The sequence below is a fragment of the Mus musculus genome, chromosome 10 (assembly GCF_000001635.26).
Source record: "Mus musculus strain C57BL/6J chromosome 10, GRCm38.p6 C57BL/6J".
Taxonomy (NCBI): domain Eukaryota; kingdom Metazoa; phylum Chordata; class Mammalia; order Rodentia; family Muridae; genus Mus; species Mus musculus.
This window is the reverse complement of record NC_000076.6, coordinates 61,909,171-61,932,893: the sequence shown is the minus strand read 5'-3', so window position 1 is coordinate 61,932,893 and position 23,723 is coordinate 61,909,171. Positions and strand designations below refer to the sequence as shown.

General features: G+C 49.0%; 1 protein-coding gene and 1 long non-coding RNA gene across 28 annotated transcripts in view; one reads left to right on the top strand and one right to left on the bottom strand.

The window, feature by feature from the left end:
• Positions 1 to 23,723, top strand: part of Col13a1 (collagen, type XIII, alpha 1) — a 140,973-nt gene that overhangs the window by 46,313 nt on the left and 70,937 nt on the right. For 25 of the 27 annotated variants that reach the window (NM_001304757.1, NM_007731.3, XM_030244857.1 and 22 more), the window contains exons 3-4: positions 12,798 to 12,805; positions 21,161 to 21,187. In NM_001304757.1, the coding sequence (NP_001291686.1) occupies positions 12,798 to 12,805; positions 21,161 to 21,187 (35 nt within the window). Of the gene's footprint in view, positions 1 to 12,395; positions 12,532 to 12,797; positions 12,806 to 21,160; positions 21,188 to 23,723 lie in introns of those variants that run through there. The other 2 variants (XM_011243344.2, XM_011243343.2) reach the window with 1 other exon arrangement.
• On the bottom strand, positions 438 to 16,760 carry Gm30121. The gene is made up of 4 exons (XR_380479.3): positions 16,645 to 16,760; positions 1,189 to 1,351; positions 952 to 1,077; positions 438 to 696 (listed from the first exon to the last, which is right to left on the bottom strand). It is a non-coding gene; the product is annotated as a predicted gene, 30121 (long non-coding RNA).

The following is a 23,723-nucleotide window of genomic DNA, read 5'->3' as shown; positions in this document are numbered from 1 at the left end:
ACTTACCCAAAATAGGGAACCCATGACAGACCAAAGATACCAGCAGAGTCCATCTGCTAGATACCAGCAGAGTTCAACTTGGTGAACCAGTGAGGGTTTTAGGGTTTTTTGGTTTGGTGTTTGTTTGATTGATTGATTGTTTGTTTGTTTTTCGAGACAGGATTTCTTTGTGTAGCCCTGGCTGTCCTGGAACTAACTCTGTAGACCAGGCTGGCCTCAAACTCAGAAATTCACCTGCCTCTGCCTCCCAAATGCTGGGATTAAAGGTGTGTGCCACCACTGTCCGGCAAACCAGTGAGTTTTATTGAGGTGACTTGCAGGCTACGGGTCAGGGGTTACTTATAGGAGCAGAAATAACTCAGAGACAGCTAGGAAAACCTGGAGTATACTGCACACAGCTTGTAGGCAGCTCTGCCCCTTGGAGAAAATCCTTTCTCGGTGCCTCGGGTGGTCTAATCCTCTACCAGGCAGCTCAGCTGGTTTCTGCTTCTTCCAGGCAGCTGGTCTGATCTTAAGAGTCTTTGCAGCTTTGATTAGGAGTCTTCATTGCAGCTCAGCTTCCTTTAGCATGCCAGGGACTCTTTAGCTTTTACTTCTTATTCTGGCAAGGAGGGGGCCTAATGACATCTGGTCAGTTTCAGGGACTTCCTGAAGCTCGTTTGAGTTGTTTAACTTCTTGCTTTAGGAGCAGGATCCCTGTAGAATGGAATGTTTCAATTTCAGAGGAAACTGTTACACAATAGCTGACCCAGACTGCTTTGACTTAAGACTGTAGCCTCCTCTGACCTACCCCATTTTAGAAACATCAGGGGAGAGAGGGAAATTGAACTGCCTGTCCAGGAAACCGGTCAGGTCTGGCTCCTGGACAGAGAGAGCTGCAAGGCTTAAGGAGAATGTGGACAGCAGTCATCATTGCCAAACTGATGCTGGGTCAGGGCTGGGGCTGCTCACCGTGTTTGTTGTGCTTTCCCAGCCCCTAGGGCAGACAGCTCTCAGAGACCACCCAGCCTCTTCCTGTGCATGCAGTGCTCATGCTTCCGTGCTCCAAAGCTGTCCGGCTGCAAAGCTGAGGGGTGCCTGAGTAGAGCAGAGGGTCGGGTGTGGGAGCCCCTTCCTGGGAATTGACACAGGATACCACGCCCTACCCTCCTCTGGAACTGGTCCCCTCTGGGCAGCATCTTCTCTTACTCATAGTCAGTGTGACAGGAGGGGAAGCCACCAGAGTAGCTGTGTTCTTCTGGATGTTATGATACCATGGTCCTCATGTCTTGTCTTGTGTATAATCCAGGTCCTTGTCATTCAGGCCTCCTAGATAGTCATGAGAAATGCGTGCAGGTAGAAATGTGTTTGCCTTGGGAAAAAGAAAGAAAAGTAAACGGATTCAATAATATCCCTGAACATCTGAGGGACAGGAGAAATCGGAAACATAGTAGCTGCAAGGTGTGTGACTAGGAGTGATACTATTTCACAGAATGCCTCTAATGTTTTTAAAGAGCCATTTTAACAATGAATGCTAAGACGCGAGTCAAATATGGCAGCTCTGGTTGATTAGTTATGACTGCCCAAAGTGCAGTCGATGAAATCGATTGGTTATGTCTGCATGGGACCTATTTTAGGTTCTAGTGGGTTGCACTCAGGATTTGCTATTCCTGAGTATAGGCTGGCATGAAAAGCTGGGCCCCTCTCAATGGCTACTGCACCACTGTCCTTGCTGAGAGGAAGGAAAGGCTCCTGTTTCTCTGAGCAATGTGCTAGCATGGAATAGGAATGATCTTTGCAGTCACCTGGGCTCAGGATAATCTCAGCCCCGTTATCCACTTCTCCTTTGACTTTGGATGAGCTCTTTCTCCTGTGGTGCCTGGGTGTTTCATTTGTAAGTTAAAGCACTTGCTAAGTTGTATCCCTAAGATCAGAAATGGGTAATGGAAAGAGTCCTGCCTCCTGTGGCACATAAAGCAGTTGGCATCCTGGCTCCCTGGGAAGCTCAGAAGGTTTGCTGGGGCCATTGAGGGTGGGGAGGGGTCTTCAGTTTTTGTCCTCGTTAGGGTTTTATGGCCGAGAAGAGACATCATGACCACAGCGACTATTATAAAAGACAACATTTAATTGGGGCTGGCTTACTCTATCAGAGGTTTAGTCCATTATCATTATGGCAGGAAGCATGGCAACAGACACAGTGCTGGAGGGGCCAAGGGTTCTCCATCTTGAGCCGAAGGCAGTAGGAGACTTTATTTGGCAGGCAACCAAGAAGAGACTAGATTCCACACTGGGCATAGCCTGAGCATAGGAGACCTCAAAGCCCACCCCAACAGTGACACACTTCCTTCAACAAGGCCACACCTCCTAATAGTGCCATTCAAGCATTCAGACACATGAGTTTATGGAAGCCATTCCTGTTCAAGCCTCGGCGGTGAAGGTTGTTTTGTTTTAGGTCTCCCTGAGCAGAGTTCCATGTATGTATCTTAACTGTGGCCTTGTGGGCACATCACACAGCTGCTTGAAATGTAGGTAACTGAGAGACAAAGTTAAGAATGTTTTCTCTTGAGTAGTAGCTCAGTGGAGGTAGAAGCTGAGAACCCTGCATCCATCCTTCCCTCCGTTCCCGTTCACATACTCAACAAGTACCGGCCAAACACACTCAATCAGCGCCAGCCACTCTGGTCCATGCAATTAAAACTAGTGGATGTGAGAGGGCCACAGAGAACATGTGTGAGGAATTAGCACCCCACAGACCAGATGGGTCTCAAGGCTCTGTTGGGCTTGCAGAAAGGCTTTTCAGATTTTGCTGACTCAGCACCAACATCTTGAAACCAGAACTTTGTATTTAAGATCTAAGTTTTCACTTTCTTGGGTGTTTTCAAGATCGGAGGGCTAACAGCTGCAGCCAAGGGGTTATCAGGCCCAGTCCATCTTGGGCACGGGCACACAGAGAAGGCCCTGGCACTTTGCTCTAGACTTCTCTGCTCCCTGTCACACTATGAGGAGCAGAGTCCTTTGCATTTCTGTCTGCTGCCTGCTTGGCTCCTCACAGCTACACAGTATGCAGTCCTTAATTTTCAACTCTTCCTGGAGTGATGTGCAAAGCCTGTGACCACCAAAACCCTCACAGCCTAGTAGAGAATTCTATGCAGGAAAAAAAAAAAAAAAAAAAAAAAAAAAAAAAAAAGCCAAAGGGTGGGGGGGAGGGGCTTGACATCTGCACGGAGATAAGGGAATAACAAAGCAAAAAAAAAAAATTTTTTTTTAATATCATGGGATTGCGGTAGATCGGAATCCACAGCCTGGAGGAGGAGGTGTGGTCCGCCTTGTGCGCACACAGTGTTTGCCAGAGAACCCGCTGTCCCTGTGGGTCACAGAAAGGGGACCCTGGCTTGCATAACTGCTGACTTCCTGGGAAGGACCTGAGGTGAGGTGGGGGATGGGGCAGGAAGCCACTCTCCTTGGGAAGACCTCAGCAGGTCATATGGGAGGATCCCGTTGCTCCTGGGAGATTCAGTCAAGAGTGACAGGTTCAAGTTCAGAGACCCTGGGATTCCAGATTCTTATCAAAATAAAGCAGAGTTGAGCTGACCGAGTCCGCCCTGAAAAGCGCAAAGCCCGCCCTGGTTAATTTTCATCTTCGTCACACAGCCCATCCCCCCTGACCGACTTGATGTCCCCATCTGTGTGTGGCCATCAGCCCCTCTGCCCTGTGTGGTGGGGTGGGGTTATGCCCGGAAACTGTTCAGCCTGAGAACAATGCCTGCCCTTGGCCTGAGTCTGCAGAATCCAGCCGTAATCTACAACCCGTGAGACCTGCGAGAGATTCCATCACTTGGGATTTTACACTCTTGACCCCAGCCTGGAAGTGTCGGGGGGCCCAAGGAAGCAAGAAGAACATACACAACGTGTCCCACTGTCCAGAGCTGGAGACAGCCATCAGTCTTTTCTGTTTTAACCGGGGCTCGCCCAGCCTGGCCCATCCTGCCTGCTTATCTCCCTGCCTGCTGGGTTTGCAGTTCCAGAGTTTCAGCATCTCCTCAGAGAGGCAGTTCACAGCGTGGTCAGCAGCTGGACCAGCCTGCCCCTCCCTAGCTTGAGGCCCCGGCAGGAAACATCTCTGTGCTGCAGAGCCCCTGTGTGTAAAATGAGCCACCACTGGCATCCGCCTGTGACAACGTTCATAAAACATCGCATACGGTGGCCTGTATGTGAGAAGAGCTTTCTAAGTGTGCCACATGCTTCTGAAATTGGATGTCACTTTGTCGTGCCTCCTATAACCAGCACAGCTGCTGTAACCCCATTTACCGCATACTTAACTTTAAACCGGGCACCATGAAGGCACTTTACTTGTGGTCTTTCATTTGCTTCTCCAAATCCAACAGGGTAGGTGCTAGCACTCACTCAAACTCCAAGAGGTTAAGCAATTTGCCCAAGGTCACACAGCTAACAAGTAACAAGGTCAAAAATTTCATTTGTTTTGGGCACTTTGCATGTGAGTCTCTGTAAGTAGCTGACAAGATCTCAGCATGCCCTCCGTTCTCCTAGAGCCTCTATCTCCTTTCCTCTATGTTCCTAGCCTTTATTAAAACCTCACCAGCTATCTTCCCAGGTATGGGCCAGTGTGTGGATCAGTGGGGATTAACTGCCTGTTGCAAAGGGATAAATACCCACATGGACACCCATGATCATGATAAACTAAAAAAGCAAACCCCCAACTCTCCTTCACTCTACTGGTTAGTCCTGAAAGTCTTTTCAGCAAGGAAGCCAGAGATCCTGGTCTGGCCCCTGGCCTCTTGAGAAAGCCTTGGGAACTCCTCGGGCCTCTGAGGGTGGCAGGTGGAGCTCCTAGACCCTTCACTGCTCATAGAACAATGGGAAACCGCATGTACTTGTGGGGTGGTGGTCACTCTTCCCGGGTGGATCTGATTTGTCCCCTACTGAAGTAGGGGACAAAGATGATAGTGACAGGAAGATGGCCCAGAAAGGATTCTATAGGGTCCTCAAAGGGACTTGGAAAAGATGTACTGCAGGGTCCCCCTGTAGCCATCTCAAGCTCTCCTTGATGTCTAAGTCTTGATTCTTCATTTGCTTTGACAGCTGAAGAGATCTGTATGTGGTCAGGAGGGCAGGCTCCATAGAGGATTCCAGATGCTGGCTCTGCCACTTGCCAGCTGTGTGACTCTGAACAAATTACTTCTCTGTCCTAAAAAAGACTCATCCGCAAAATCGGGCAATAGAAACGCCCACCCTGCTAGGAGGGTTGCGGAAGACACAACCTGTACTGCCTCTGTGGTCCATTCTGCCCTGTGTGGACTGTGGTGGCGCTACTTTAGGGCAGGGCTGTGAGGAGCAGAAAGAACAATGCAGAGAGGGTAATGAGACAGAAGATGGGGAAGATGTCAGCCCACAGTGTGCTAGTCAATGCAATACAATCATTTAGAAGCCTATTTCGGGGGCAGGCGAGATGGATTGACCAGTAAAGGGACTTGCTGCCAAGCCTGGCCTAAATTCAATCCCCAGTCACTCAGTGTCTCTCTCCTCTTCCTTCTCCCACACATTCTCCCTTTCTCTCACTAGAGTGGCCCCTTTGAAGCCTGTCAGAGACTAGACTTGACCTCCTTTCCCTAGGCAAGGCCCTATAACCAGGCCTACTGCTTGTGACTACCTACCTGCACCCACTTCCCCAGAGTCTCTGGGCTGCTTTTCCTGGGGCAGAAAAACCTGCATAGGTGGCAGTAGGGTCTCTCCTACTCCTGCTGCCTCACTTCATCTCCCTCCAAGGATGTGTGGCCCCAGGCATTCACCCTAGCTATTTCCTAGCTAAGTCTGGAGTTGAACTGGGGGAAGCAGAGCTGTGTGGGCAGAAAGGACCAGCTGGTTGGAATAACGCTGAAGTTCTACACAGAAAGAGGAAGGGAGGACAGCGGCAGGGGAGGCATAGGAGGGAGTCCTACACACCCCATTTCCCCTCCCAGCCACCTACCAGCCCATCCCAAAGCACTCATTAAACGGGGGGGGGGGGGCAACTACAGACAGAGAGGGGGCAGTTTCTGCACCAAAGGGCAAGGCAGCGATGGCTGTCAGCATCCTGCCAGACAGGGAGTTCACTTCCATGGACTCTACAGGAAAGTGGTCACTGAAATTGCCCTCAGGGGATGATGGGTGGCAGCAGTTCAGCTGTGGCCTTGGGAACAAAGCTGTAGGATGAGGACTTCCGGGGTTGGGGCAGGACAGGGTTGAAGGCTTCTCTCTGGTTCTCACACTTCTGTTGCTCATATCCCCCAGCCTGCAATTTTTTTATTCTTTTAAGGATGGGATCTCACCCATTCCTGTTGGCTTTGAACTTCCTGAGTAGCAGAGGACTTTGAGTTTTCTTTGACCCGCTTGGTCCTGAGAACACAGATCTAGGAGCACCGTGATAAGTTCCTGCAATGTTGGGGATAAAACCAAGGGCCTTCTGCATGCCAGGCAAGCAGTGAGTCAACGCAGCTTCGTCCCCAGCCATCTCTCTGCCAGTCTGCACAGCTGGGTGGGGAAAGGAGGAAAAGCTAATACAAAACTATCCTGCATCTGGTGTAAAGCATGCTGGGAGCCTTTCTGCTGCCCAACAACACTAGAGCCAGGCCTTCTTGGGAAGTCAAGAAAGAGCTCTAACCCCAGGTGACTCAAGTGCCAGATCTTGTCTCCCATGCCAGTCCCTGCTGATCGACAGTAGAAAGAGTCGTGTGTACGCTCTTCAGCAGAAAGCTGCAATGACCGATGTCTTAGTCTGTGTTCTATTGCTGTGAAGAGACACCATGAGCACAGCAACTCTTACAAGGAAAGCACTTAATTGGGGCTGGCTTACAGTTTCAGAGTTTGAGCCCATTATCCTCATGGCAGGAGAGCATGGCAGCAGGCAGGCAGGCAGGTAGGCAGACATGGTAGCTAAGAGTCCAATCTCCACCCCAGGCAGCAGGGAGAGAGAGCATTGGGCCCTGGCTTAGGCTCTTGAAATCTCAAAGCCCACCCCCAGTGACACACTTCCTCCAACAAGGCCACACCCACCCAAGAGGCCACACCCACCCAAGAGGTCATACCTCCATCCTTATCAGTAGTGCCATTCCCTGGTGACCAAGCCATTCAAATAGATGAGTCTATGAGGGCCCTTCCTATTCATCCCAGCACAGCTGATTAGAGATGTCTACTGTGAGGACAAGAATGTGTGTTTCAAGAATTCCTTCACTGGGGAGACCTAAGCAATACCTCCCCTGCCCTCATAAGGCCCCAGAGACAAGTATGATTCTATGTAAGATCTTTCTGGCCCTAGTGTGTTTATTGACCTTACATACAGAGCATGGTAATGGGTTACTGGCAGGAACTTGAAATGACCCCAAAGCAGCCACATGGAAAAGTCTTTACCCAGCATGAAAGGCAGCATTCCCCTAGCTACATCGATAGGAAGTTCCTTCCCTTAACCTTCTCCAGCCTAAATATCTATATATCTATATATACACATATATACATACATATATATATATACACACACACATATATATACACACATACACACACACATATATATATACATATATACACATACATATATACATATATGTATATATACACACATATATACACACCAGCACCCAAGGCTGTGGGCAGTTAGGGCAGAACTGCATACCAATGACTAAAAGGAGCAGCTGTCATCTGAGGTAAAAAGCAGTGACTGACAGTTTCATCCTCTCCTAGGAGGGGACATTGACAGTCAGGTCACTTGGCTGTGAGGAGCATTTGCCATAGCCAATCTGAGGAAGATGGTGGCTGGCCATTTTGCTTAGAGGTCTTCCTTCCATTCTGCAGTAGAGACAGACAGACGGATAGACAGATAGACGGATGGCCAGGCCCCTGGTATTCATTTTAACCTGGAAACGTCTGGAAATGTTTGTGATTGAAGAGAGCCGGACAGATGTGAGCGGTGGTGCACTAAGATGTTTAACAACCGGTTTGTGGGGTAGAAAGATGCTTTGTTGCACTACCAATTTCTATAGTGTAAATTCCACTGGAGGCCAGGTTTCAGCTGTCAACGCCTGTGTTTACAAAGCGCCAAGCTAGCCGGTACCCCCGGAGCTTGTGTCTCTAGCTGCATATGTATCAGAAGATGGCCTAGTCGGCCATCAGTGGAAAGAGAGGCCCATTGGTCTTGCAAACTTTATATGCCCCAGTACAGGGGAATGCCAGGGCCAAGAAGTGGGAGGGGGGGAGGGGAGTGGGAGGGTATGGGGGACTTTTGGGATAGCATTGGAAATGTAAATGAAGAAAATACCTAATTAAAATAAAATAAAATAATTTTTTAAAAAAGCGCCAAGCTAAGGAGAGCTGTGCATGAGGGCTCACGGGAGGCCTAATGTGCTGATCTTCAGCCGTTGTTGGATTCTCTACAGCCTTCTGTCACTCCCCTAGAGCTCGACCGGTTCCGAGCCATTACAAACTAGGGTTTGGACTCCTTTACCAGCTGTGAACATCTGGCTATAGCTAGAGGTTTCTTCACCCATAGACTGGGGTTTACTGGGTCAGACACAAAGCATGATTTGCCTCATGTGTTCCTGGGGCAACTGATCCAGGTGCTTTAACCACACACTGGCCTCAGTCCTTCCTACCAAGGTCTCTATGGCATCTCTAGACATGGCCAACTGTCCCTGGAAAGTAAAGACACCCCCAGTCCAGATGGTTCAGCTCTGCAGACAAACTATGATGTACTATATAAATAACTCAAGGTCTTTGGAGAGTCTGGGGTACCCAGCATCTGTCCTGGTAGAGATGGGCAGGCAGAGGGAGTAAGAAACAGGACTCAGACTCCAGTTTCTTGGAGCCCAACAGTCAAGCAGGCTCAGAACATGGCTTGGGTGACCTTGAATTGAGAGCATACTGTGACTCTGCACTAGCTAGGACCAGGACCAGGACCAGGACCAGGACCAGATCTGGAGAGGGCAGAACCTTCCACCCTTAAGGACCTCCTGATTCCAGCATGGAAAGCACTAGATTCATAGAGGCCAGATTCAAAGCCAAGCTAGGCAGTGTAGAGTTTAAAGCTTAAAAAGTAAGACTGGCTAAGACTTGCAAGCCAGGCCAGGCTGTGGTGGTGCACGCCTTTAAACCCAGCACTCTGAAGGCAGAGGCAGGTGGATCTCCAAGTTAGAGGCTAGCCTGCTCTACAGAGAGAGTTCCAGGACAGCCAGGACCACATGGAAAGGTCCTGTCTTTAAACAAGAACAGAAACAAAAAGAGCCTAGGTGCTGTCTAAGGTAATAAGCCACCATTGCCTGTAGTGGATGCTTGTGAATGCAGCCCAACTTTCTCCGAACATCATGGGATCTTTATTTTAGCTTAATTTTTTTGTAACTTGATTGCCCGGTGCTCCCCTCTGATGACAGCAGTATTGTGATAGGCTGTCAGGGGAGTAAACAAAAGGCTTGAAAGCTCAGACTCCACCTCAGCGAAAAGGGCTACCACTCCCAGCCCAGGCTTGTCCCAAGAGCAGATGTCATGTCACAGAAGCCTAATTAGCGCTATGCCTTGTGCACCCCATGCAATGCTGGTTAGAATAATTAGTGATTTGGTGAATGAATAAAGGGCCCTGAGCACTTGGTAAATGTTGATTCAGTGAATGAATGAATGACTTCTCCTACCACAGGCATTTTCCCAGGGTTCTCACCATCCAAGGCTCTTTGACTCTTCCTCGGCTCTCTCGAGTAGGATACTCTAACTTCTCAGCAAGAGGAAATGAGCTATTCATCTCTAAGTCACCAGCGATCAGCCTCAGGCTTCTAGATAACACATAGGTCTGGGTCTTGTTGCTGTTTCTGTTTAATGCAATTTTACTTCCTCTAAGGGCTTGCCTGTGTGTTCTTCATCTTTATATAGCTGTAGCCTGGTGAGAATCTATGGAAAAAAGGCCGCTCAGAATTCTGGCTGTCCCAGGTTTCTTCACAGGGTCTGGTTCTGCTTGTCTATTTAGAAGAGGCAAGACTGCCTTGTTCAGAGAGGCCAAGGTGACAGGTGACAGGTATGAGGAACACTGTCTTAGACAGGTTTCTATTCTGGATGTCTGCTGTGGACCATCCCTGGACATCCTGTTACATCCCTCTTCATCCATCCTGGGTGACCTGGGACAATCTACCTCACTCTCCCATCAATCTACTGTCCCCGGCCTACAGCAGGCACAGGTGCCTTCTTCCTGCTTCAGATGGGGTGATGTGGACAGCCAGCTCACAGAGTCCCCTCCTCAGGTCATAAGCGATGGTGCATTTGTTCAGAGGGTCCCGGATGAGGAGTGCGGAGGCTGAGTGCTGTTCATATATTCGCCCAACCGCCTTGGCTCCTCTATCCTAGTCTGTCTAAAGCAGAGTTGATGATGCTTTGAAGTGTCTGTCCTCTGAGTGCCTGGACAGAGAGATGGGCCAGTTGTGAGTCACGTGACTGATTGAGTACAGACATGTGACATGACAGCCCTAGCACACGCTGTCAAAGGGTCAGCTGCCCAAGCACTGCTCACTGAACACAGCACCGGGCAGGGGCTCTGCTGTGGAATCCAGGTATCGCCGCTGCGGGCCTGGGCAGTGGTAGGAGGTAGGAGGGCAACCGTTGGATTCTCCCTTGACCTTCCAGAAGGATCCATCAGAATGATGGCAGTCTTCCCCACCGATAGAAATGTGTTTGTCGAGGACAAAGCCTCATCTGTCAACTTTCTGAGTCTATTCCACGCCAGCTCTCTCCAGCCACCATATGTGCCCTGAAAATCAAACTCAGGTTATTTATAGGGGTTTACCCACTGAGCCACCTACGGAGCCACTTATGGAGCTGCCCACTGAGCCACCCCATCCTCCTACGCAGTCCAGTTGCTTTCCTTGGTGCTGTGGCAAGATCCCTAAGCTAGCAACCTCAGGAAGGAAAACTTGCTTTGGGCTCACGGTTTGGGGTGATCATTCATTATCGGGGGTTGGGGTTGGGGCAGGCATGGTAGCAGGAGTTTCCTGTCAGTAGTAACACAGTGGCCGTGATCAGGACACAAAAGCAGAGGATGAATCTTAAAACTTCCTCCTGGACACGCTCGGAGAGGTTGGTCTCCTATGTGATCCTAGATTCCATTAGTACTAAACACCCCCAACCTGCCCCGGCCCCTCCCCCACTGCCACAATCTTACAGCACAGCATCAAGGTAGGGGCTTCCTCCTCACTTAAGTCCCTATGAGTGACAGGTTGTGGGTGGTAAGAGCTTGGCAAAGCAGGGTCCCCTGGGAGCTATAGAGAAGCCCGACAGAGAGCTACAGGTGGTCCTACAGGATACACTCATTCTGAGTGAAGGGTACGTGGTAGAAATGAGTCAGAAGTATTCCTGGTTTACAAGTACCTGGCAGGTCCCCCAACTAAAACATCCCCCTATATCATGAGAGGCATCCCCCAATTTTGCAAACTGGGAGTCAGGGCCCTGTCAGACCTGGATAGGCTCGGCACAGCTGCCCTTCATATGCCTGAACCATCCAAAAATTCCTCCAGAGTTCAATTTTGTCATTGTTGAATACTTGTCCCCCAACCAGGAGACGCAGACTACCCAGGCAGCTTTTTTTTTTTTTTTCTTTTGGAGCCGGTGGCAGGTTCTGGATGACATTCTCCTGTCCCTCAGCCTGATAGGTCCCAGATGCTCTCCCTCCCTGACCCACACTGCCCCCAGCCTGTTCTGGAACCCTGCCATCTGGCACAGGGCTTCCTAGCCACTATCCCCCCCAACCCCCCACCGGAACACGATGACTTGACAGAGGCCAGCGTGAGACGGGGCCGTTTCTTCCTGGATGGGGACCAGAACACACACAAAAAAACCCCGATACTGGCAGAGGAGAGAAGAGAGAAGAACTTGGCTTTGGGGTCATAAGGAGCTGGGACAGTGGGGGGAACATCAGGCAAACCATGCTGGCAGAGCATGAAAGACAAGAGCAATAGCTAAGTTGATATGGTCAGATCAGCAGGGGTGGAGGGAACACACAGCTGGGACCCCCTCCCCAGGGGCTGTGGGGGTTCCATAGCTCCTGTCTTCAGAGATGCCATTTAGGCTGCCTTCCTTTCCTGCCCTCTTGGCTCCCACCCACCCTTACAATGCTTGAACTTGTTAGTAATGAGACAGGGCTGTTGAAGTCCAGTGCAGGAGGAGGGAAAGTGGATGGGGGCGGGGTGGGGGGAGTGGGGCGGGGAGTCTCTCTGGGCCCGAGACAGAGAAGTGGGGGTGTCAGGAAAGCAGCAGTGGGCGGCAGACCCAGGAGGGCAAGACATCTGACTCAAAGCCTAACAGAAACCAGGCCAGGCTGATAGACATCAGGCTGAGAGGGGAGGGCTGGAGCGTGCCCCCCCTCAGCCCCCGCCCCCAACTCGCTCCTTTTGCCAGTTTTCCATTGCACATCCTGAGAAAGCCTGCAGGCGTGGCGAGCAGGCAACACTGTCCGTCCATCTCTCCAGCACCTCTTCTGGCCTCTCTGAAATGCTGGCAGGTCCCCAAGAATGCAGTTTGACAGGCAGGAAGGTAAGGGGTGGTGACCAGTAGACCCCTCTCAGGGCTGGGCCTGGGGTCCAGACCCTTGCGTTTCTCATCCAATCATAAAAACATGGAGAGAAAATAAAGAGGAAATGAAATACGCTGGCAAGAGTGAGCTAGGAAAAGACAAACTTTGAAGACCAGATGGAAACCTCTTTGCCAGAAAACTTCTTGGATATTGTTTCTAAGGTGACCTCCCCACCCCCTCCCTCTGGTGGCAGGGATACTGACCAGCCCTTTTCTCTCTCTTTCAGGACCTCCTGTAAGTACAGGCTGCAGCTGGTTCCCGTGTGTGTGCCTCAAAGGCCTGTGTCGTCTCTGGTAACAGGGCCCTGGGTGGAGCGCTGACAGCCAGTCCCCTGCTGTCCTCCGGGAGAGTACTTCTGCACACAATCAAGGATCCACTGAGGGATGTCTGTCTGTCTGTCCTTCATTTCATTCTAGAAGGCTAACTTATCCCTTATTGGCCTGGCTATTTTGTCTCTCTTCCCCACTCCCAAACACACACACACATCCCACCACTACGGAAAGATCACCCTGTTACATTTTACCTTCCTCCCCCAGTGTCTTTGTCCCATAAAGAAAGCAGGTCAGGGCACAGCTCCAAGCTGGGGCGATACTCAGTAGTGCCATCCACACCCCTGCGTGGGCAGTTCCATTCTGGCCAGGCCCCGAGGGGGCAGCTGAGGCTGATGGTGGCAATGGCACTAGAGGCCACATGTCCTGCTTTCTGGGCCTTAGTCCCAGGGTGAGCAGGGAGCTGGAACTCTTCCAGTCCTGGAGAAGAACCCAAGGAAACACCTCCCTAAGGTAAAGGACCCAAACCCAGAGTCACATGCTCTTTGAGGGGCAGCATTTGATAGTTCTACAAAAGACCCGAGGATTCTGGGGGGACCTGAGAACTGGCTCTGAAAGGGCCCAGCGCCTTCACATCAGATCTTTCTCAAGGTTACTGAAATCTACCCCACCTGCCCCTTTTGACCTACCCTCCTGAGTTGCTAGGAGGTGGCTTTGGGGCTGTGAGGACCCAGTGGAAGCCCAAGGAAGAGAGTCCCCTACTTGTGAATGCAGTGCACCTGACTCTTAAAGAGACAGTTACTTAATACTCTGTGGTTACCTTGAAGTCCCAACCCTTGCCCCCACCCCCAAGAATCCCGCCACCACCTCATCTGCTAGGGCTTGGATGGCAGAGCGGCCAGGGAGGGAAGTCATTATCATGGTTATTTTGGGGACATCAAGTGGCCATTTCTGTCACCCATCTTCCAAAAGAAGTGGCATTGCCTGGGGATGTGGTTGAGTTGGTAGCGTGCTTGCCTGGTGTGCATGGAGCTCTGGGTTCAATCCCTGAGTAAATCCCAGCACTTGGGAGGTAGAGACAGGAAGATCCAAAATTTAAGACCACCCTCAGCAACACAGGGAGTTCAAGGCCAGCCTGAGCACCTAAGACTTTGTTCATTTTAGGAACTATGACAGGCCACCTGCTGGGATGGGGTCATGTATCCTCTCCCTTTTTTGAAGGCAACAATCCATACCTGCCCCATCCTGAGGACACTCCAGAGGTGGCGTTAACCCTGTATCCCTCGACAGAACTTTAGTATCTATCTTAGTCAGGATTTTATTGCTGCAACAAAACACCATGACCAAAAAGCAAGCTGAGGAGGAAGGGTTTACATTTACAGATCATAGTCCTTCAGTGGAGGAAGTCAGGACAAGAACACAAACAGGGCAGGAAGCTAGAGGCAGGAGCTGATGCAGAGACCATGGAGGGATGCTGCTTCCTGGCTTGCTCCTTGTGGTTTGCTCAGCCTGCTTTCTTACAGAGCCCAGGGATGGCACTGCCCATAATGGACTGGGCCCCCTCCATTGGTTACTAATTGAGAAGGTGCCTTACAGCTGTATCTGATGGAAGCATCTCCTCAACTGAGGTTCCTTTCTCTCTGATGACTCTAGCCAGTGCAGCGTCCTGAGAGTTGTCCCAGTTTGTCTGGCAGGTTGTTCCCAGCCAGAGTGGGTACTACGACCCCTGGATTCTGAGGACTGGCAAGAGAAGTGGGTTTTGAGTCCCCGTTTACACTCTCTACCTGCCTGAGCTGTGTCCTTCCTTGAACTCTCAGTCCTGATGCAGATGAAAGACCCCGGTGCCTTGTCCCCACTCTGACTAACAAAAGCCTAAAGAGCAGAAGCAGGAAGATGGTAAGACGCATCCTCAGCCCTGTTCTCTTTGCTTTCTGCAAAGTAAGGATGTTGGCGGCCAGAGGTGAGGGCTGCACGGATGGCCATCTGTTACCCTGTGGGCAGTCTCTCGGGCTGACTCTGTACTCCAGTGGGAATAGACAGGTTCCTGTGGGCACAGGGTTGGCACTCACCATGGAGGATCCATTGATGTGGTAGCAGAAATTATCAAGGAGGAGCAAATGTCCTTTCCCACTGTCCCCACCCTAGTATCCAAGATAGAAGCCTGCCCCGCCCTTCCCCATCATTTGAGTTACAGGAGCACACAGCACCCTCTGGTTGTTTTTAACTCCATAATCCACGTTAATTTATTCATTTATTTCAATCCTACCTTCTTTTGGGGGAACGGGATTTAAAACTATGTCCTAGTTAAGTTTTTGTCAATTTGACACAAGCTAAGGTCATCTGGGAAGAGGTTCTTCTGTTGAAAAAAACAAACAAACAAAAAAAACCAAAAACAAAAAAACCTCCATCAGCTTAACCTGTAAGCAAGTCATTGCCTTGGTTAGTGATTGGCGAGGGAGAGAACGCAGCCCACTGTGGGCAATGCTACCGGTGGGCAGGTGGTCCTGGGTTGTATAAGAAAACAAACTGAGCAAGCCATGGGAAGCAAGCCAGTCAGTCAGTCAGTCAGTCAGCAGTGCCCTCCTGTGGCCTCTGCCTCCGTTCCTGTCTTGAGTTCCTGCCCTGACTTCATGATGGACTGAGAGCTTGATGTGTAAACCAAATAAGCCCTCCCCACTTGGTCTTTTTTTTTTTTTACTACTGCAACAGAAAAGCAAACTAGCACAAGCTAGGTAAGATATAGGAGTGAGGAATGGAACAGAAGAGGTAGAAAACAGACTCACGCCCCCTGTTGGTTGGATCGGGAAAAATGCAAAACTCTACAGTTAGGCAAGCATAGGCCTCTCCATGACGCATGGCTTTTCCTGGTCCTGTTCCCCTCCCCGACCTGTTCCCGTCTAATAACGGCTCATGCCAGCAGCTCGGTGTTTGTGGCACACTAGCTTATTTCATCGTAAAAGACGGGCGTTACCCGGTTCCTGCTCTCCCATTTTCAAGCTGAAGAAACAGAGGAGGCACAAGGGCACCAAGCCTCTTACTTCCCATCACCCTCACTTGTCACATAGTAAGCGTAGAGCCAAGACCGTGCACAGATGGTTGGCTACACGGTGCTTGCTCCTAATCCAGAAGATTCCATCTCTGCTACTGAAACACCTCCCCGTGTGCCATCATAACTCAGGCTCAGCTCTCTGCCTTGTAATTTAAAATCTTGTTTTCATATACTGTATCTTAATCATGTTTCTCCTAATTCCTCCCAGATCCTCCCCCCCCCCACCATCTACCCAACTCTTATGTTCTTTTCTTTCTCTCTTGCTTGCTTTCAAAAACAAACAAGAAACAAAAATAAAAACAAGCAAGAGACACATACAAAAAACCCACAAAGACACAAATCAAACAAGCAGAAGACCCACAGGACAAAAGAGAAATGCCAGAAAAAAAGCCAAACGAAACAAAAGATCAAAAAAACCCCAAAAAACAAAAAAACCCAATAACACCACTGAATTTACTTTGTGTGGGCCAACTACTCCTGGGGGTGAGGCCTGTGCTTAAGTGTGCTTGGTACAACCAATGACGCTCCATTGGAGAAAAACTGATTTTTCCCTTTGCCATTGGGTGTAGTAAATATTTAAAATCCCCGCACAGGCCTTCTCCTCTGCCTTAGGCTATTTATGTTCCCGGATGAAAGACACACGAGGCCTTTATAAGTTAATTTGCCTTGTGCCGCACAGTAGCTGGGCAGCTGCCTGCCCTCCATGCTGTTAGAATCTACTTTCCTGTCAACAATCCCAAGTGAAGAGAACTTACTCTTTACTGTGTTCCATCTGGGCTGCTCTTAACTCCAATTGGGCAGCCCTCAGGGCCGGACTTTCTCTGCCCTTAGCCCAGGGTGGCTCTCCTCCTCCCTCCTGGGGATTCTTCCTCTTCCTCCTCTTCCTCCTCCCCTCTCTCCTAAGCTCCACCTATGTCTCTTCTGCCCAGCTATTGGTTGCCGGCATCTTTATTTACCAATCACAATTAGCTGGGGGAGGAGTGTTCCTCAGTGTCTCACCAGGGTGCGGGGGTGGGGGGGTGGGGGCTCTCCTGCAGACAGTTTTGGAGGATCCAAATTAAGGTTAGAATGCAAGCAGCAATAAGCCAGCCCACCACAATTGGATGCCATTTGCAGACAGCTTCTTGGTTAGGGGTAGGACCCTGTGTCTACTTCCCCTGTCAGTTCTGGGACCCCATCTCATCTGGCCTGAGTCTGCGCAGATTTTGTGAATGTTGCCACAGTCTCTGTGAGTTCATATACATTGGTCTGTTTTGTCTAGGGGACGTTATTTTCTTGGAGTCAGCCATTACCCCTGGCTCTTTAGAGTCTTTCTGTTCTTCTTGGGTATAGATTACCAAGCCTTGGGGAGAAGGGTTTGATGGATGTTCCAGAGTCTCTTGATCTATGCATAGTGTCCAGTTGGATTCTCTGTGTTAGTTACGAACTACTGCAAGGAGCAGCCTCTCTGACAGGGGCTGAGCTGACCTATGGCTATAGCCATATGTTGTTTTATTGCTATATTCTTTTATCAGAATAATAGTAGTAGGTGTTTGTCTTGGGCCCATGACCTATCTGCTCTCAGGTTCTGTGTGACCCAAGTGGTGTCAGGTATCCCGGAGTGGGTCTTAAATCAGAAAAAAAAAAAAAAGTGGTTGGTTACTCCTATAGCACTTATGCCACTGTTGCTCAAGTGTATCTTGCAGGCAGTGTGTCATTGTGGGTGTCAGGGTTGACAGCTGAGTTGGTGTTTACCTTTCTCCTCTGGTTATGTGCAGAGTACCTCCCAGTACCATGAACACTAGTTAGGGACCAGCTTGACGCCTCTGGTTTCAATGGTATAAGTAAGTGTTGTCTTCAACAACAGCTCCTTACCTTCGGTTGAAGAGAGCAACAGATGGCCTTGGCCTGAGATGTTTGCATGTTCCTATGAGGCCCCTTTGGACATGGAGGTTCTATTCGATGGCATAAGATGTCTCATGGAGGGAAGCATTCTCTTCCATTTGGTGACTCTATTAGGATCCTTTCATGTATGTTTATGTTTTAAGAAGCTTCTATGTACTGTGTTTGGCTTCTGACCCCTGAACAAGACCTAGGTGCATATTTTACATATCAAAGCAGGCCTGGACTCCAGGTCCTGGATTCCCAGAATTCCTCAGTCCCTACCTGGCATACCCTGAACCCAACCCTGAACTTTCCAATCCAGGGGCTGGGCTGCCCTTCACACAGAGGCTCTTCCATATATAATCCAGACATTTTGCGCTCTCTCTCTCTCTCTCTCTCTTTCTCTCTTTCTTTTTCTTCTTCTTCTCCTCTTCCTCCTCCTCCTCTTCCTCCCTCCCTCTCTCTCCCTTTCCCTCTCTCTCTCAGCACCCCTTCTCTTTCTCTTCCCCCTCCCTTCTTTCCCCAAGGTGACTCCCCAGCCTCAATCCTTGGGACTAGTGAACTCACACGAGAGCAACTTTCCAATAAACCTGCCTTTAATATAATATAATCTGCTTTGAATTGGCTCATTTCACTGGTGGAGAAATAACCTATGATACAGTAGCAGGCTTCCATATGTTTTTTTAGATGGCCTTTAGTATCCCCCCATTCCCTTACAATTTAATCCTATTCCAGTTCCCCTTCTCCCCACCCCCACCCCACCATAACACTATATTCTATTTCCCCTCTCTTGAGAAATCCTCTCCTCTGCTAGTTCCTTACAAGATACCTAACCTCTATGGTTATTCCGATTAAAACATACATATTGAACACAGAAAAGCTAACATCCACATATAAGAGAAAACATATTTGTTGTTGGGGTCTGGGTTACCTCGCTCAGGATAATTGTTTCTTGTTTTATCCATTTACCTGTGAATTTGATAATTTTATTTTTCTTAACAGCTGAGTAATAGTCCACTGTGTAAATATACCTTTTTTGGGGGGGGTGAATACACTCTAATTTCATTATCCGTTCATTAGTTGATGAACATCTAGGCTGTTTCCAATCTCTGGCTACTACAAACAGAACAACAGTGAACCTGAATGAGCAAGCATCTCTGGAGTAGGATGTAGAGTCCTTGGGTAGATGCCCAAGAGTGGGCTAGCTAGATCTTAGAGTAGATCAATTCCCATATTCCCCAGGAACTGCCACATTGATTTCCATAGTGACTGTACAAGTCTGTACTCCTACCCACAATGGCTGAATGTTTCCTTAACCCCACATCTTCACCAGCATGAACTGTCATTTGTTTTATTGATCTTGGCCATTTTAACTAGATAAGATGAAACCTCAAAGTAATTTTAATTTGCATTTCCCTGATGGCTAAGGATGTTCAACATTTCTTTGTTTCTTAGACACCTGTGTCTCATGTTTTGAGGTTGTTTTTTAAATTGGGTTACTTGTTTCCTGGTGTTTAGGCTGTTTGGTTTGTTTGTTTTTTAGTTCTTTATATATTTTAGATACTAGCCCTCTATCAGATGTATAGTTGGTAAAAGACTTGCCCTATACTAGGTGCCGCTTTGCTCAAATGACAGTGTCCTTTGCCATATAAAATTTTTTCAGGCTTATAAGATCCTATCCATTAGCTAGCTGTTGGTCTTACTCTTCTATCAGACTCTGGATGTCTGGTCATGTGTTAAGGTCCTAGGTGCGTTTGGAGCTGAGTTTTGTGCAGGGTGATAGATGTGGATCTATTTGCATTCTTCTACATGCACACATCCAGTTTGACCAGCACCATTTTTTGAGGATACTGTCTTCTTCAATGTGCATTTTTGAGGTTTTGGTGAAAAATCAGGTGTCTGTGGATATATGAAATTGTGTTTGGATATTCAGTTCAATTCCATTGATCAACTCAATTCCATTGTCAACATGTCCGTTTTTATGTCAGTGCCATGCTGGTTTTATGCCTATAGCTCTGTAATATAGCTTGAAATCTAGAATGGTGATACCTCTAGCAGTTCTTTTATCATTCGGAATTGTTTTAGCTATCCTGAGTTTTGTTGTTGTTATTGGTGGTGGTGGTGGTGGTGGTGGTGGTGGTGGTGGTGGTGGTGGTGGTGTGTGTATCTATGAGGGGGTTGTCTTAGCTATTCTGGGTTTTTGGTAGTGGTGGTGGTATGTGTGTGTGTACACTTACATGCATGCTTGCACATGCATATGTGTTTCTTTATGAAGTAGATGGTTTTTTCAATGTCTGTATTGGTATTCTGATAGGGATTGCATTAAATCTATAGCTTACTTTTAGTTGGATGGCCATTTTTACAATATTAGCCCTACTGATCCATGCAGGCTGGGCTCCTAAGAGTATCCCAGAAGTCTCTCCCCTCTTGGAAGCTGTCAGTGTAGAAGCACAGCATCCCTCTCAGGTCAGACCCATCTGAAGTCAGGGTCCAACTCTAGAAAGACACCACTCTCTCAGGATTTTGCAGGTTCCTAAGGGTTTTCCACGATGTATTGCTATGATAGATAACATAATTGATAGACTAATAATTAGGTAATTTCTATTTATTTATGCATTTACTGATTTTGAGAAAGTCTTACTCTGTAGCCCACGTTAGCCTAGATTTCATTGTCCTCATGGCTCAGCCTCCCAAGTGCCAGGATGACTCCAGCCTGACACATGCCTAACTGGTGTTCTCCGATACTTTTGTCTGTTGGCTTCTAGGAAGCAGAAAAACAAAACAGCGCCCAACCCCAGGGCTGACCCATCATGGACTGGGTGATCTTATTATGCATTCTCATACACCAAAACAAATCCCACTGTCTCCCTCATAATCCTCTGTAGGTTTTCCCCTTCTCTTCTCCCATGCCATCAGTATAGATGGGGTCAGTGCACCAGGGGCATCATGGCTGATGGCAGGCTCTGCCTGCCCTTGGCTTCTCTTATGTAATGGAATAGGTTAACATAGGGTCTGGCTGTCTCTCATCCCTTTCCTTTCCCAGTCAGGTCCAGTAGGCTCAGCAGCTGAAGGAAGGGCTCAGAGATGGAATGGGGTGGGGGAGGGAGCCAGCCGAGCTAATGAGAGCCCAAGCCCTAGTGACCCTTGAGTCATGAGAAGGGACAGATCATCTTTCCGTCTCCTGTTCCTATTCCTGGGCCTGGCATATAGGAGGTCCTGCTTCCCTGGTTTTATGGATGGATAGCTGGCTGAAAGGAAGCCCTCATCCCCGTCTAGTTATTAAAATAACAAGCTCCTACCGTGCAGGGGACTTCCCTAAGGTCACAGCCAAATAGGGGAATGTTACCTTGTTAAACTGTTTGTAATTCTGGCCTGGGTTTAACTTCATTCTCCGTCTCTTTCTTTCAGGGTCCCACTGGAAGACCTGGACTCCCAGTAAGTAACTCATTTCTTCTCTCTCTGCCTCCCTTTCAGTGAGCACTAAGCCCAGGACCCATGGGCATTTCAAGTGCTCTCCCACTGACCACACCCCAGTCCCATTATCTACTTTCTCAGTCCGTTGACTGCCTAGGTTGGATGGCCATTTCTCACAATTCTCTGAGCATGACCTTCCTCTGGAGTCTCTAATCCGTGGTTGAGGGTGAAACCACACCCACCGCTCCATGGTAGAACACTGGAGAGTATCTGGGGTCTGTGGCTGTAGCTTTTGGCTTCTCTCCTGGGGTATTGTGCATGCAAACCTAGCAGCAGACCCTCCCAACATCGGAGCTATTGTCCAGATAGATAGTTCTGTAATGAGGGACCAGAGCCACTGGCCCAAGTCCTTGGGTCATTCCCAGCCTTCTTCATGGCAGATGACATTCAAACCACTGTTCTAGTTTTTCTGTGCCCTCTAGGGAATGGTAGACTCAAAAACCTTTGTTTTTCTCCAGTTACCATAAGAAGGCCATGCTGAGTAACCATAGGGACTTCAGGCAAAAGTGGGCAGAAGTCATGTGACTAGCCATCTTGTCAACTGATGAGTAGCCACCTGAAGCTTTTACAGGTGCCAAACATTCCGGGCATCCCCAGCCTTGATTGCTGGATAACTCAGAGAAAACTAGTATCGCTCAGAGAAGTGATCACTCAATTTAGTGATGGGAGAAAAAAGGGCTCTGCCTCAGAAGGATAAAATGCATCGTCCAACCTGTCTGAGGTCAGCAGTGGAGGCTGAGCCCTTTTAAGTCCACTGAGCACAGGAGTTTCTTGTGGCCCTTGCCTGGCATTTATTTGAGTGCCATCTTTAAAGTCTTCTAAGACATTATTCTGTGGGATCCAGCTTCAATAAATGAGATTGATTATAAACACTGTGGGTTTTGGAGCAGGGCATGGCTCAGGCAAGATGCTGTAACCAAGCAGGGGGTTAAGGAAGGTCACTGATGAGGGTTTGAGGTAGGGCACAAAGGAGACATCTAGGTAGGGTATGGGAGGGATGCAGGGGTGGCAGAGGCGTTCAGAGGACACCTGTTGATACCTGTCTTCCCTTAGCTGAAGGCCACTTTCCACTGGATTCTAGAACCTTCTGAGTGTGAATTATACTGTAACTTTTAGGCCAATCCAATAGCTTCTAGAATCAATGACCAGCGACTTTCTTTAGTAAAATACACAAGGAAGAAGGCTCAGGCCCAAAAGCAGAGAAGTTCCCAGTGCTGAAGCTCAAGAGGACAGTGACTTTGTCCGTGAAACCTAAGCAGGGGGTGGGGGTAGTCAGATGACAGAGAAGAATGTGGGCAAGTTTTTGGCTTTTTTTTTTTTTTTGGTCTTATAGCATCCACCTTTAAAAGGCATTTAGGGGGCAGTTCACAGAGTGTGGGATGCTGCTGAGTTTCCAGCTGCTGGCCTTTGCATGCATCTCCCCAACCTGAGCATTTTATGGCCAGGGCTGCAAAGAACATTACTTTCCAAATGAAAGGAAAAATAATCACACACACTCACACATACACACACACACACACACACACACACACACACACACCCTGGAATATCATTCAGAAGCCCGGGAGCGAGTGGACGGTGAGGTTGCTGGAGCCAGAGCTGATGACAGGCATGAGCCTGGCACATGCTTGATAGGAGGGGCAGATCCACTGGCTGAGGGTCTGAGCTTCCACGTGAAGGGTTGTGGGGTGACCCATCGGCAGGTGCACGAGTGTTGGCCCTTTGTTAGGATATAAAGCACAAGAAGTGTAAACATGTGCATAGAACCAAGGAGCTGTGGGTTCCAGCTCTAGTCAAGGCCATTTTGCTTAACATTTACCAAATGCCAAGTTCTTGGTGTGAGACAGCAGCATCCCATGGGGAACTCGACGACCGGCAAAGCTCCCATTCTGCATCTTCCATTCAATAGGCTGGTGCTCAGGGAGGACGGGGAAACCATCAGTGCTTACAACCAGCACTATGCCATTCTTAGCAAAGACACAGTGCTCTGCTCAAAGATACTCTGGACCTTGACAATGTAAGCCTAACAGGAACTGACAGCATTTTGCGTGCATCCCACATATGTTCTGGGATGTTGCTCGATGCTTTTTCCCTCTTTGAGATCAGCAGATTCAGAGTCACCCTCAGAACTCCTCCCACCCCCATACACATTCGGGGGGGGGGGGGGGCAGGGGCGGGGGGGGGGTTCGGTGCAGGCTTCTCCTGCCTGGCAGGCCAGGCATCATCTTACCTTCCTCACCCGGTTGCTCCCCATCCTTTGAGGCTCCACCCCAGATTTTTATGATGTCTGCATGTCTATGATTGCAAAAAAATATTTTCTACTGAATGGGGGAACGAGTGAAACTTTGTAAGCAAATTTCCAGAGCTAGAGGATGTAACCCTGGCTACAAAACAAAGTATCGAAATCCACAAACTGGAGCAGCCTGGGAGGAGAGGGGGCAGGGTGGGACACCAGAGCAGGAGAGGGAGGAGCCGGGGAGCATGGGCATTGCTTCTC